Below are 14,620 nucleotides of genomic sequence, written 5' to 3' on the forward strand. Positions count from 1 at the left end.
CCGTGGGCCCCTGCTGACATGGCTGGGTCGCCGTTGGCCCCAAGTATTTCAGATGGGTTGTTGGAGGGGTCTAAAACGGGCCGGACTACCTGTTATTTGGGCCGGCCCAGTAATGCTATTGTCATCGTTGATTTAGGTCTCCTCGTCATTTCAGTTGTACGTACGGGCTCTAACAATGAGAGTGCCCAATGTTGGACTGGGGCCTACACAGACCATGTCTTTGCCACGTTGTCTCTCTGTCGAGTGCTTATCCAATTATGGTCTATCTATTCTAGTTACATATTGATGCGGTCAACTCAGACGTCCTTTAATCGTATATTGTTATGATTCTTTATGACAAGGTGTCTATCTAATTATGGTCCTACTCTGTAGGAGACAAGGTTTTTCCTGGCCAAGATTATGCCCAAGGATGGTTGCGCCTAGTATCCCTTGGGAAGTTAAAGAGGTTTGAGGCATCTGTAGGGGCAAGCTAGAGAGCTTAACCATGTGGACTTGAGAGGAGATTTGATCCAAACGATGGTCCCTTTCCATATATTGGTGGGGATATATGGTCCTCACCTATTTTACAAGTGGGGATCATGTATTCCCATCAATACATGCAAAAGGAACATCCTCTGGATCGCAAAAACGGTCCAGCCACAAAAACAGTCCAGAGAATTTGGCCTGTGTGGACTTGGGATGAGGCACTCAGGCCACTCAGGTTATCCAATGCACTCTAAACCCTAAGGGAGCCACCTAGGCTGTCGATCACTCTTAAAATTAAGATGACAGAAGTAATCAACTGCCGAACACTATGAAAATTGAGGAAGATACTCGAGCGCACAAGAACTCTAGATATTGCGCTGAGAGAGGTGCTTAAGTTGTCAGCACTCTGAGAGCTAATGTGGTTAAGTCATATGATGTAGGGTATCTGATGTTTCAGAAATTATAATTTTTGACTTACATAGAGTCAATGATGGGATATTTAATATATTAAATTAAAACTTGTTCAGATATTTATAATTGTTTACCGGTGTAATCTATAACAGTTCAATAAAAATATTATTTGAAATTTTTTGGGAGGCTCTAAATAATTTTTATCATTATTTTAAGATTATTTTCATGTTTTGTATGGTTAGGATTTTAAGATTATTTAAATCTTTATTTAGTTGACATTATTTTTTATTTTAAATATTTTATTCAGTTAAACCTAGACGGCTCTGTGTTTAACGATTTCTCTAAAATTTTTCTGTGAAAATTAAATAATCGTTATTTTATCCGACATGATCATATGTGCTACGTCTGGTGACCTAAAACCGAGACATATATATGAGCTAGTAAGACTACCGAACTACCGATGGATTATCATCCGATCCCAGGTATCAATTTTATTGATGATCACAAATTTAGTACATTTATAGTTATGGCAATGAGTTCCTCCTCAAGGAACTGGGAACATTATGCATATATAGTTATGGCAATAAGTTCCTTGAATCAGCATCTTGTCAGTTTGTCTATGCCTATCTTTGCCTCTTGTCAAACGAAAAATCAACCGACACGACACTGCTTACACGGCCAATATCACTCTCGTGCCTAATTGGCAACTGCAATTCACCATCGTCGGCTTGCTCCACCCCTACATCATCATCCACAAACCTCTTCGGCATCGCATTCCTGTAGTGCGAGAACGATTCATCATTCAGGTGGCCGGACGGCGATGGCAAGCCCTCGGGATCAAACCGGTCATCATCATCCTCAATGTTCTTCTTGGGGGAGTTTTGGGCACTGTAGTCCACCACATTTTGGTAGTACTGCAAGAGGTAGACTGGCGATGAGCCGTGGACTGGAGTCGTCGGCCGGCTCGTTGAAGGTGTCACACTACCGGACTTCCTACTCTCTTTCAAGTTCTTCCTCGCGGTGCGGTGCCATTTTCGTAGAGCAACGGCTACTCTATCACTGAAAATAGTAGGCTTCAGATTCGTCCCCATCTGCAGTGAATACATAGCAACCTGGATGAGTTTTACTAAACTAGTCGCCTTTCATATCGATCGGTAATGTCGTACCTGCGTCACCAATGCATACAGAGGCAGCGTGACATAGCTACACAAAACCTGTATGAGAATGCTGAACAAAAAGAGAAACTGTTAAAATCTAGTACTTATTCGAATACCCCTGCTGCGATATTCATTCCATCTTTGTATCTTAGGAACTAACCCCATGGATATGCGAATCACAATGTCCGCAATTCGCTTGTGGAAGCACGAAGGGTAGCCGAATTCATACTGTCAATTGTCCAAACGACAAAGTTTAGATTTGTGTTTAGATGAATTCAGTTCGAAAGAAGATGTTTTTAGTATCGTTTGCTCACCCAAGTCCAGGCGAAGAAGGCCAGCTGAAATGCATTCTGCATATTTAATTTAAATTTATCGAAATTTAGTGATGCATTATTTACGGTACTCGATGTGTATGCACCTTATCGAAGTTCACCTGAAATAAGACGAAATGGATGAGGAAGAGGAGAAGGCCCGGCCGATTGAACCAGAAGAGGTTGTCTCGAGGCCGAACAACTGGGACACCCTTAACGACATCTCCGCGCTCCATAATCTGTATGGCCATCTTTGTTATGATCACTTGAAGTTTTGTTCCGACCATGAGAATTATCTGCAAGTTTTTCAGCCATCATTCGATGTTCATCCAAGTCGATATTTAGCTAGTAAACTAAGAGACAACACAACTGTGGCACTTACAATCAAAGGAATGAAGGGTTGCCATAAATAGGACTGCCACCCTGAAAGCATATTCAGTTAGTCCTAATCGATGTTTCGAAAGATGCAATGTCGATCGGTTTCCTTACCATGGGTGCTGAATAGCAGGAAGACGACGGCGATGAACCATATCGTAGGGCTACGATAAACGAAAAACAAAGCGATCAAACAGACAACAAAGAGTCCGAATCACAAGGTTCATCGGCATACACACCTTATGCCAACAACCACTTTGAAGTCCTCTTCCAGTGATCTCTTAATGTACTTTTGGAAATTGAACTTGCTTGAGCTATGTGGAGCCAAATGTGCCTGAGAGATTTCATGTGAGTCTGAATCATTGGTAGCTCATATCGACTGTGATATCGATCTGACTTACGACGATGAACCCGTGCCTTAATGTCAAGTAGTCCACTTTCGGTACCGACCTCCCGAATTGCCTCGCGAAACAGAGCTGTTTAAAAGTAACAAGTTAGAGGGAGTGACATTCGGTAGAATGAAATGAACTCAATCTTACAATCCAAATGAGGAACGGCGACTTGCTCCAGAAGTTCAAGTGTCTGCGGCCGAACGATGTATCCCTTGCGAACCGAAACCTGTCAGGATCTTTCGCACAAAGTCGCAGCTAATTCAATCAGGTTTGCTGATACATTTACAATCTGCTTCATTTTAAGACAAACTTACTCACCATGAGTGAATTGGTATTCAGCTGTTCTAGTCTCGCATTCCCAAGCTTTCCACTTCTTCATCTGCATTGTCGTAAAGGCTTAAAAGAGTAGTGATCAATTGAATGTGAATTGTGGGTGTGATGCTAGCTAGATTAGAAGCCTAATGAGCCATATCGAAATAAGGTGATTTTATCTATAGCTCCGAAAGACATCACTCTTATTTCTTATATTTATGGATCCAGATACACTTCAGATTTAACACAAGCGCTGTAAAATTACGACAAAGATACACATGAAATGAAAAAGAAAAAGAAAAAGATAAAAAAAGTTATTAGTGATAATAAAACAAGATCAAATTTATTTAAATATAGATTGTTATTATAGTATATATATCCTCCCATATCATGATAACGAAATGATCAATGTTTATGGAACAATATTACCTTCAGTCTACCCAACGCCAATGTGCAGATACAATAGAGGACATGGGAGACCGCCAAGACGAAGATAAAGATATGAAGTTGATTGATCGCTTCACCCGAAATTAAAGCTACTTTTCCCTGCAGAATTGACGGTAAAAATAGCAGTTCAGGATAATAATCACAAATTGATTTCTATGTACCTTGTCTGTGCAGTTATCCGATGAACCCCCTGCAGCTAAACTGCGTCTGAATTGCAGAAGCCTTCGGCCGCTGCCGGTGATGTCGGCCTCTTCGGAGGGGTCGCAGGGGTGCCATGAGTTCCCAACGCTCATGGGCACGCATATCTTCGAGATGCTGCTTTGCCCGACCGTCAACAGAAAGGATATGAACCCCATCAGCATCAATTCTAGCCAAACCACAAAACTCCATTAGTCAGTTAGTTCATATGGCCATCGCCGGAGACTGATGAGATCGAATTCGATATACCGGATTTGATCTTCTCGAGTGCTTCGTAGAGTGCTCGTTTATGGTGTTTCTTCAACCACTGCAATGAAATTAAAACACAAAGTTATGTTGTTTGCTTTCGACTTCTAGTTTGTGAATTTGAATGCATGATGAGCTTACCATGGCAAGGAGGTGGATGGCATGCTCGATGAGGATGGAGATGACTACTAGGACCAAGCACACGACGGCAACCGCCCACGTCGGAGTCTCCTCCATCGACCGGCTGCCTTCGCCGCCGCCTCCTCCGGCCGCCATGGATTGCTGGACTTGCTCTTGTGAGAAAGGTCTATGGAAGATGATCATGTTTATAGGAGAGAGCCTTTTTGACTTGTTGGCTTTTCAAGCTTCAAACTTATTGAATTTCAGTTTGATTTTTAGATTTCTTTTTGAATTTTTTTCTCTTATTTTAGAATTTTTTTTAGAAATGGAGTTTTATTGTAATAGTAAAATTATTATCGTATAACCTGAAAGTCACGAGTTTGATTCGTAAAAATAACCTTTTGCATAAGATAAAATTGCATATCAATGTGGTTTAACCATTCTCATTGTTGATGTTTTTCCGAGGATTAAGAAGTTGAAGTGTGAACTTGCAAGCATGATCAATGGCAAGCAAATGTGATTCCTTCTGGCTGGTTTGGTTGACTTTGAAGAGAGAGTCAATTGTAAAGTTTGACATTTTAAAATGGATGACCAAAGAGAATTGACTTGTTGTTTGACTTAGTGGTTTTTACTTGAAAAAAAGCCAAATTTTCCACGGGCCACGTTTTGCACCAATAAAAAAATGAGCTTACAAGAAAAACAAATGTGCGTTTAAAGATTAAATATTTTTATTTTTATTAATAAAAAAGTTAAAGGAAATAAATATTTATTTGTCTATATCGTTTACTTATAAACATCTACGTGTTGCTATAGAGATAAACATTGACTTACAAAGCTAAAACCATCTCCTTAAACATACTTTTATCTATCTTGTTATATAAAAAACACTCTGTATGACCTGTTTACTTGGAGGTATGGATGAGAGAAAGGATGGATTATACATACTTTCCTCATTTTATTCATTGTAAGATAATGGACGAATGGGTTAAATATTCATCCATGGATCTTCCGTTTTTTTTTTTTGGTATTTTTTCATTCGCTTGAAATCACAGTTGCATCGAGTAGAATGAACCTTTCTTCCTTTTTCACAACGTGACCACTACCTCAGAGAAAACATAGCAATAAGATAGAAAATAAAAAAGGTGTACTTTTTTATTCTAAGGTTGCAATGTACCTCTCCGTGGTACGGAGAAGGACATGTCAAATGGTGAAGTAGTACTCAATTTGTTTTCCTTGACATTGAGAAATAATTAAAATGCTAAGATTTTTGTTGCTTGTTTCTTCTCACAAATGTGTGTGTGTGTGATTATATTAGACGACAACGTCACAAGAGAACTTTTGTTTTTGTTTTTGTATCCTAAATAATTGAGGGATGGATGATAAGAACAAAAGTTGGCATCCAAAGTCAATGATAACAACTAGGTAAGACAATTAGGGGCTTGTTCATGTCCAACTTGATTTGATCAAATAGAGATGATTTAGCCTGTCAGACATGGATTTGATTCGTGAATACTTAAAATCTATGAAATTAAAATAAAATTATTGATGGATTAAATTATCAACGGCAAGTTGGATAGTATGATGGTATGGACTGTGGTTCGGTTCGGTACTGTTCAATACTTCGACTTCAATGTTTGCCAATGCAAAATTAAATTCTCATTCAAGACGTAAAGATTTGAACTAATGCATGAACATTGACAAGTCGGTATGCGAAATAGACTATTTGACACTCGCTATTTATTTCATTGACAAACAGAACTTGAATTTTTAAACATCTTTTGCGTGATGTTATGGTAGAAACAGGGTCGAGAAATCGATTTTTCAATTCTCAACTCATTATGATGACTAATTTCATTGTTCGAGCAAATAGAAAGTTTAGAAGTTGATTATGGAATTCGACTGATCAATCATCAATCGGCTAATGGTATAGATAGTTGATTAATGTTGAGTTAGATGGAGTCGTTAAGCTGATATTATAGCAACGTTTGGAACTATAGTGGATAAATCGATTAATGAGTAAGATCAATTTATTAGTAATGAAAATCAACCGAGTAACAACTTGTAAAAAAGGATTTCAAGGTGATTTGAGCAAACTAATTCTTCTGGACCCACAAAGGGCAATGCTGAGTTCAATTTGTGTAAACTTGTTAGTTTAAATTGTATTTCATTTTTTTTTTATATTTGCTGGTATCTAGATCAAGAACAAGTTGAAAGAGCCTTCTCCGTCTCTTAAATTTTTAGTACAAGAGGGATAGGGGTATAAAAATATGGGTGAGTAGGGTGCAATGATATAGTCATTCCCTTCAACATAAATACATATGTTTTAATATAAAATTCTTAGATCTGTCCCTGGTAGCGGTAGTCGTTATGATTAGGTTTTGGACGTAATCATCTTGGAACACGGTGAACAAAATAAAATCGATCTTATTTGCATTGTGTTGTTGATTTGTTCAAGTTTCCGCACAAAATCAATTCAACACGATCAAAGCTATTTACCTCATAACTCGCACGGATCCTAATAAGAAAGATGAAATAATAGTTTAGGGATATTTTTACGATGGTATCATTGTAAAAAGTATCCCTAAATACTTTTTACGATGATACCATTGTAATAAAAGAAAATCATATATGATATATTAGGGTTTAGGATTTTAGTATTCGTCCACACATGATAGAAAATTGTTATGCACATTATGTTAGACTTGTAGCTAAATATATAGCAAACCTAGAAAGATAAGAGATTTTCATGTACCAGTGGCAATCGATCAACATGTCACCTCACTTTGTTCATGACCTAGACTTTTCCATCTAAGATTGTTTATCTTTTGATAATGTCATTACCTATTAGTAAGTTGTGATCATCCAAGTATTTAAACTTTCATAAAATAAGTTTTTTTTTTACTAACTTCACAACACACCTATATTACTAAATACGACAATTTACTAAATGACATACGCATTTCGAATTTATCAAAAAGCGCATCATGATTTTGTATTTATCAAAGGGCATAGTAAAATGTGTGAAATTCCCCATCTACCCTTCCCGCCAACCTCCTCTTTCCCCACCTCATTTCTCAAGGCATATGTGTTGGTGCAATATCCCCTGGGTCATGGTTGACCAGGTTGACTAGACTTGAGTTGGCTCAAACCTAAGTCTTGATGTTTGAGTTTCGATGTTTGACAATATGTGGAGATTGCAGGTGAAATCGTCCTATTGAGGAGATTGCTGGTGCAATTCCCCTCTGATTAGGGTTTGACCAAATTGGTGTGAAGAAGAGTCAAGTAGGTAAAGGCTGACCGGATACTTGACCGGGAAAGTCCTAACTGGAGGTTAGACAGGTGAAAAATCCTGGTGAGTGAAACTAGGTGAAAATCCTAGTGAGTGAAGCTAGGTGAAAGTCCTGGTGAGTGAAGCCAGGCAGAGGAAAATCCTGGTGAGTGAAGCCAGGTGAAAATCCTAGTAAGTGAAGATAGGTGAAAGTCTTGGTGAGTGAAGCCAGACAGATGGAAAGTCCTGGTGAGTGAAGCCAGGCAGAGGAAAATCCTGGTGAGTGAAGCCAAGTGAAAATCCCAGTGAGTGAAGCTAGGTGAAAGTCCTGGTGAGTGAAACCAGGTATGTGGAAATCCAGGTGGGTCAAAGTTGACCGGACACCTAGTGTTGGGAAGTCCAAGTAGGTCAAAGGATTGACCGGATACTTGGCACGAGGAAATTTAGATGGGTCAAGGGTAACCAGACATCTGGGGGAAGTCCAAGTGGGTCATGGAGGACCAGACACTTGGCACGAGACGGTAAATCCTAATAGGTCAAGGTTGACCGGATGCTAGGCATGAAGTTCCAACAGGTCACGGTTGACCGGATGTTGGATTTGAGGACCCTAGACTTGGTTTAAGCAAGTCAAGGGGAGACTAATCGATCAACCAATCAATTGAATAGTGGTTCAATCGATCAGCCGATTGATTGACACTGTTCTACGACAAGTAGCGACCCAATCGATCAGTCGATCGATTGGGAGCCTTTGTCACAGGCACAGAACACTTCCCAATTGATCAACCGATCGATTGGGCACCTCCAATCGATTGGCCAATCAATTGAGGGCTGGTTTTTCTCGCGCGATCGTGAGAAACCTGAATCGATTGGTCGATTGATTCAGGTGTTTTCCAGAGGGTACAGAAGAAGGTTGAATCGATTAGCGGATCAATTCAGCCTTCCCAATCGATCAACCGATCGATTGGGAGGCGACCATTGCTTAGGATAAAGTCGTTGGCGAACGTCTTTCTCCGCAGATCTTCCTCTCCACTTCTCACAATCACTCTCAGTTGTCCACGCCAGTTCTTGAAGCTTTTTTAGAGCAAAGTGTTGCTACACTTCCAAGGTCAAGAGGCGTTCCATAAGGAGAAGAAGCAGGTTAAGGTTTTGTAAATCTTGTAAGATTTGTATTATATAAACTTATTTTTCTTTTCTTGTTGTATTGAGAGTTTGTGTAAGGTTTCTCCGCCTTCGGTAGTTACCATAAAGGAGTGTTTTCATTAGTGGAGCGTGTGTTGCATGTGGATCCTTGGATCAGTCACCTCTTCTTGAAATGGATACCAAGTAAATACTATTGTTAACATTGTGAGCTTGTTGTGAAGACTATCCGCTGCAAACCATCATCACGGAGAAAGCAACTAAAGCGCGACGAGCTATTCACCCCCCTCTAGCACCAAACGACCCTAACAAGTGGTATCAGAGCGAGGTTGCTCTTCACCTGAATCATCGTCGGAAGGGGCAAAAAAGCTAGAGGGTGAAAAAAGTTGGAGCAAAATTCATCAAGTCAAAGAATTCATCAAGAGCTCAACTTCAAGATGGAATTCTAAGATGAACTCGGATTCGACACAAGGGGTGCCTCCATCATACACATCAACAAGCTTCGATTCTTAGAAATTAAGAATTGAAAATTTCCTCATGATGGAGATAGAGCAATGGTTTGCTATAATGGAAGGCTTTGAAGCTCTAAAAAATTTGAAAGGAAAAATCCTCAAGAAAAGCAAATGGAGTCAAGAGCAAATTCAAAGGAGCGAGGCAAATAACAAGGTGACCAAGTTATTGGTCAATTTGTTGTCTAGCAGCATCTTGAGCTAAATTGGAGAGTTTGAAGACGCCAAAGAGCTTTGAAGCAAATTGGTGAAGGTTCATGAGATCCCCTCCACTGTACAAATACAAGAGGAATCTAAAGAGGGTGATTCATTGGAATAAGAGGAAGAAGAAGAGGACGTGGAGCTTGAGAGATGCTCAACATCCGAAGAAGAAGTCCAAGAAGCTTTATCTCTAAAGGAATATAACAAAAAGAGAAAAGAGGGAGCATACTCTTTGTTCCATGTACAAGATGAAGATGAAGAAGCCTCCACCTCTAGGATTAAGGGGGAGATACATTCATTGACACCGGACCAAGAAGAAGGAGAAGCTTCTACTTCCGGGTCAAGTGAAGATGAAGATGGGGCAACCTCCACAACACAAGCAAAATCAAATAGAGGATCAAGTGTCATCCCTACGCGTGAAGGTATAACTAGTTCAATTAAAAATAAAAATCATATCATATGCTTTGAGTGTATGGAACATGGGCATTACAAGAGCAAATGCCCTAAGTTGACCAAGAAAAAGAGTCAACTGACACTAAAGGGTAAGGAGAAGCCCAAGGAGACCACCCCCACAACAAAGAAGAGCAAGGAACACATTGTATGTTTCTTGTGTCATCAAAAAGGACATTATCAAAGCCAATGTCCAAAGGGAAAAAAGTCGGTCAAAGTGAAAGGAGGAAGCACAAGTAAAGGGGAAGCTTCCAAGGTAAAACTCAAGGTATCATTTATTGAGTCTATCCCTTTAAATCATGGTAAAAAGTATGCTAGTTCGAATTTATATCATTTTAATGCTATTTATCATGAAAATAGGAGGCACGATAGAATTAAGGAAAATTATGTTGCCTATCATGCTATAACTACCTCACCTAAGGTTAGGAAGGTAGATAACTATTTGGGAAAGAATACTAAGGATAGTAGATACAAGTCCAAGAATAGAAATACTCAAGGATTTAAAGAAAAATCTAAATCTAAGGACTTAAGGTTGGAGAGTCAAGCCTTGAGGTCAAGACTTGATAAAATTGAAAAGACCCTAAAAAGAATGGAAAATATTCTTAAGGGGCAAAATGAGCATAACCTAGGGATAGGAACACAAAAGTCATCCTATGGCCATAGAGGTTTGGGATATAAACCTAAAGCCAAGAAGGATGTCCTTTCTTATCATAGAGTTCCATATAGTTATGGGACCAACCCTAGATTTAGGAGTCAAGTCAAAGATACAAGGGAAGTTATCCCTAGGAGTATCTTTACAGCAACAAATGTGACTAAAACCTCTAAGAAGTCTAAGAAAGTCACTAAGAAGATTGCAAGGGAGGCAATCCCTAAAGTTGGCCTAGTGGAAGTGACCAAGGCTTCTAAGAAGCCTAAAAAGGTCATTAGGAAGGTATCTAGGAAGGTTATCCCTAGTGAGTACCTAAAGCATCCAAGGAGCACCAATAAGTTTTGGGTTCTTAAGAACATTTTCTCTACCCCTTAGATGGGCTAGAGAGTGTCAACTCTAATTAGAAGGGTAGTTAACCCAACCTTGATGAAGTTGACACTTGGAGAGCATTTTCAAGGTTATTGTTAACCTTTGAAAATGAAAAGGACTTATTGTTTACTCTTTGGAAGAGTAAAATGTGCCAAAATTTGAAAAATTGAACTTAATTTAAATTGACACAATCAATCAAGAGTAAAAGAAATGTCAAGTTGGGTTTTGGAATTTTCTTGAAGGAAATAGGGGCAATCTAGGCTTAATTTTAGGTTTAGCTAAGGATTAAGGATATTTAGATAGTTTATCTAGGTATATTTTATTTATGCAAATTGCCATGATTGTTTGCCTATTATATGCCATGACATCATATTTTGCATTCATGATTATCATGAAAAACAACAAAAATATCATGGCATGTCATACATACATCATGTAGCTATAGTATATTTTCTTTTGAAAATTATTTCTATTTTGATGTATCATATAAATCATCATGCATTATTTTAATTTCCTTGCAACTAAGGAAAATGACATCTACTACCGAGTGGTGAATCCCCCAACAAGTAGGATCCTAACAAGTGACATCCTAGGTGGATGATCATAACTCTTAAAATGTCTAGATAGATATGCATGATCCCTAGTTTAAGGTAAAACCAAAATCTACATCTCATAAAGACTATAAGGTGACTTGTATGTGTTTTAATACACTTTAGATACAAGTGAGATGTTAGGATGATGAAAAAGGCTCAAGATGTTGATTTAGTGCATCTATTTGAGTCTTGATTTCATCAAAACATATAGTTATGTGTACTCCAATCATTGGGAAAATTAATATACAAGTCATGTGCATTGAGCCCAAAGAACATGGTTGGAAATTGATTTTGAAAAATATTTTTAAATAAACTTTGGAAAACCTTGGTGAAGACTATATTTTAATAGTAATCATCATTAAAAAATTAAACACAAACTTGGAAGAAACATTGAAGTTTTTACAAATTTTTAATTTTGTGTCAATCTTTGAAAATAAAATATATTTTCTTAGAAAACTATTTTTTCATGATAATATATATGTTAAATAGTGTCTACAAAAGTTTTCATGAATTTTAGAATTTTGTAGAACTTTTAGAGCATTTCTGAAATTCGGCTAAAATTGGATTTCAGAATTTCAGAAACCCAATCGATCAGCCGATCGATTGGGAAGCCTCAATCGATTAGCTAATCGATTGAGCTATATTTCTTCGCGAGCAGAGCCTCGCTGGATCGATTAGCTGATCGATTCAACCTACCTGGATCGATCAGTGGATCGATTTAGAAGTAATTTTCGTGAACAGAAGATCGCGGAATCGATCAGGCGATCGATTGAAATTGTTTCAATTGATTGAGATCCAACTTTAATCGATTGGGAATGCTGAGTTTGTCTGGGAAAGCCTGATTTCAATATTTTAAACCATTTTTAGTCTAAGTGACCATTCCTAACCTCTTGAAACACATTTGTATACATTTAGGGAGAGTATTCATGATGAAAATAAGGATGGATTGGTTAAGGAAGACTAAGTAGAAGTTTAGGTTGAGGTTTAGTTTCAATATTAGATTTTTGAACCTTAAAACTTCTAAATTTAGGTTTCCTAAATATTTAGGAATTCTAAGTCATTGTTGGTGTAATAACAGAAGTTATGACCATATTTTTAGAGAGAGTTACTCTTTAAGGACATGAAAATTAATTTTTCATACACCTTGGAAGGTGGTTAACCTTCCTTAGCATAAATGCTCAAGGTTAAGCATTTAAACACAATGGAGAGTTGATATATTCATTGTTTAGTTGTGTATGCTCGGGTGAGTATTGGATACAATGAAGGGTATGGGACCTTCATTGTGTTTGTGAAGAGGTTAATGCTCACGAATAAGCATTGGATACAATGAAGGGTATGAGACTTTCATTGTGGTGTTGTGAACAACATGTGAGATTGTGAACAACGTTGGATAACTCTTCAGGGGGAGAGTTTTTGATGTGTGCCAATAGGGGGAGAATGTAGGGTTTAAGTTAGGTCTTGCCCTTCTAAGAAAAGTTAGAGGAGAATGTAGGGTCTGCAATATGCTTTCATTATCTTAAGAGGGAGTTTTTCCTCTAGGAAAGGGAGAGAATGAAGGAAACCCTCATTCATGCTTTAGCATGAGGAAGAAGTTGAGGCTATGGATTAGCCTAACTTAAAGGTATTTTCAAACATCAAAAAGAGGGAGATTGTTGGTACAATGTCCCCTGGGTCAAGGTTGACCAGGTTGACTAGGCTTGAGTTGGCTCAAGCCTGAGTCTTGATATTTGGGGTTCGATGTTTGACAATATGTGAAGATTGTAGGTGCAATCGTCTGATTGGGGATATTATTGGTGTAATTCCCCTCTGGTTAGGGTTTGACCAAATTGGTGTGAAGAAGAGTCAAGTATGTCAAGGCTGACCGGATACTTGACTGGGAAAGTCCTAACTGGAGGTTAGGTGCGGGTGGAAAATCCTAGTGAGTGAAGCCAAGTAAAAATCCTAGTGAGTGAAGTTAGGTGAAAATCCTGGTGAGTGAAGCCAGACAAATGGAAAATCCTGATGAGTGAAGCCAGGTGAAAATCCTAGTGAGTGAAGCTAGGTGAAAGTTCTAGTGAGTGAAGCCAGGTAGATGGAAAGTCCTGGTGAGTGAAGCCAGGCAGAGGGAAATCTTGGTGAGTGAATCCAGGTGAAAATCCTAGTGAGTGAAGCTAGGTGAAAGTCTTGGTGAGTGAAGCTAGGCATGTGGAAATCCAAGTGAGTCAAGGTTGACCGGACACATGATGTTGGGAAGTCCAAGTAGGTCAAAGGATTGACCGGATACTTGGCATGAGGAAATCCAGATGGGTCAAGGGTGACCAGACATCTGGTGGAAGTCCAAGTGAGTCATGGAGGACCGACCACTTGGCATGAGACGGTAACTCATAGTAGGTTAAGGTTGATCGGATGCTAGGCATGAGGTTTCAACAGGTCACAATTGATCGGATGTTGGATTTAGGGACCCTAGACTTGGTTTAAGTAAGTTAAGGGGAGACCAATCGATCAACCGATTTATTGAACAGTGATTCAATCGATCAGCCAATCGATTGGCATTGTGTTGTGACAAGCAGCGGGCCAATCGATCGGTCGATTGATTGGGAGCCCTTGTCACAGGCACATAACGCTTCCCAATTGATCAGTCGATCGATTGGGCACCTTCAATCGATTGGCCAATCGATTGAGGGCTGGTTTTTCTCGCGCGATTGCGAGAAAACCTGAATCAATCAAAAGAGGTATTTTCTAGAGAGAACAAAAGAAGGTTGAATCGATCAACCGATTGATTCATCCTCCCCAATCGATCAACACAGGATAAAGTCGTTGGCGAACGTCTTTCTTCGCAGATCTTCCTCTCCACTTCTCACGATCACTCTCAGCTGTCCATGCCAGTTCTCAAAGCTTTCTTGGAGCAAAATATTGCTGCACTTCCAAGGTCAAGAGGCGTTCCACAAGGAGAAGAAGCAAGCTAGGGTTTTGTAAATCTTGTAAGATTTGTATTGTATAAGTTTATTTTTCTTTTCTTGTTGTATTGAGA

At 39.0% G+C, this 14,620-nt stretch overlaps 1 protein-coding gene across 1 annotated transcript; it reads right to left on the reverse strand.

Moving 5' to 3' along the window:
• Positions 1–1,352: 1,352 nt before the first annotated feature.
• On the reverse strand, positions 1,353–4,606 carry LOC121968445 (MLO-like protein 6). Its single transcript, XM_042518817.1, has 15 exons — positions 4,456–4,606; positions 4,318–4,375; positions 4,032–4,237; positions 3,853–3,969; positions 3,430–3,490; positions 3,259–3,347; positions 3,121–3,195; positions 2,959–3,053; positions 2,834–2,883; positions 2,727–2,767; positions 2,467–2,640; positions 2,348–2,383; positions 2,194–2,261; positions 2,043–2,103; positions 1,353–1,967 (listed from the first exon to the last, which is right to left on the reverse strand). The coding sequence occupies exons 1-15, from the start codon at positions 4,588–4,590 to the stop codon at positions 1,500–1,502; spliced, it is 1,734 nt and encodes a 577-aa protein (XP_042374751.1). The 5' UTR covers positions 4,591–4,606; the 3' UTR covers positions 1,353–1,499.
• Between the last annotated feature and the right edge of the window lie 10,014 nt (positions 4,607–14,620).

Source organism: Zingiber officinale, chromosome 3B (assembly GCF_018446385.1).
Source record: "Zingiber officinale cultivar Zhangliang chromosome 3B, Zo_v1.1, whole genome shotgun sequence".
In the NCBI taxonomy this organism is placed as follows: domain Eukaryota; kingdom Viridiplantae; phylum Streptophyta; class Magnoliopsida; order Zingiberales; family Zingiberaceae; genus Zingiber; species Zingiber officinale.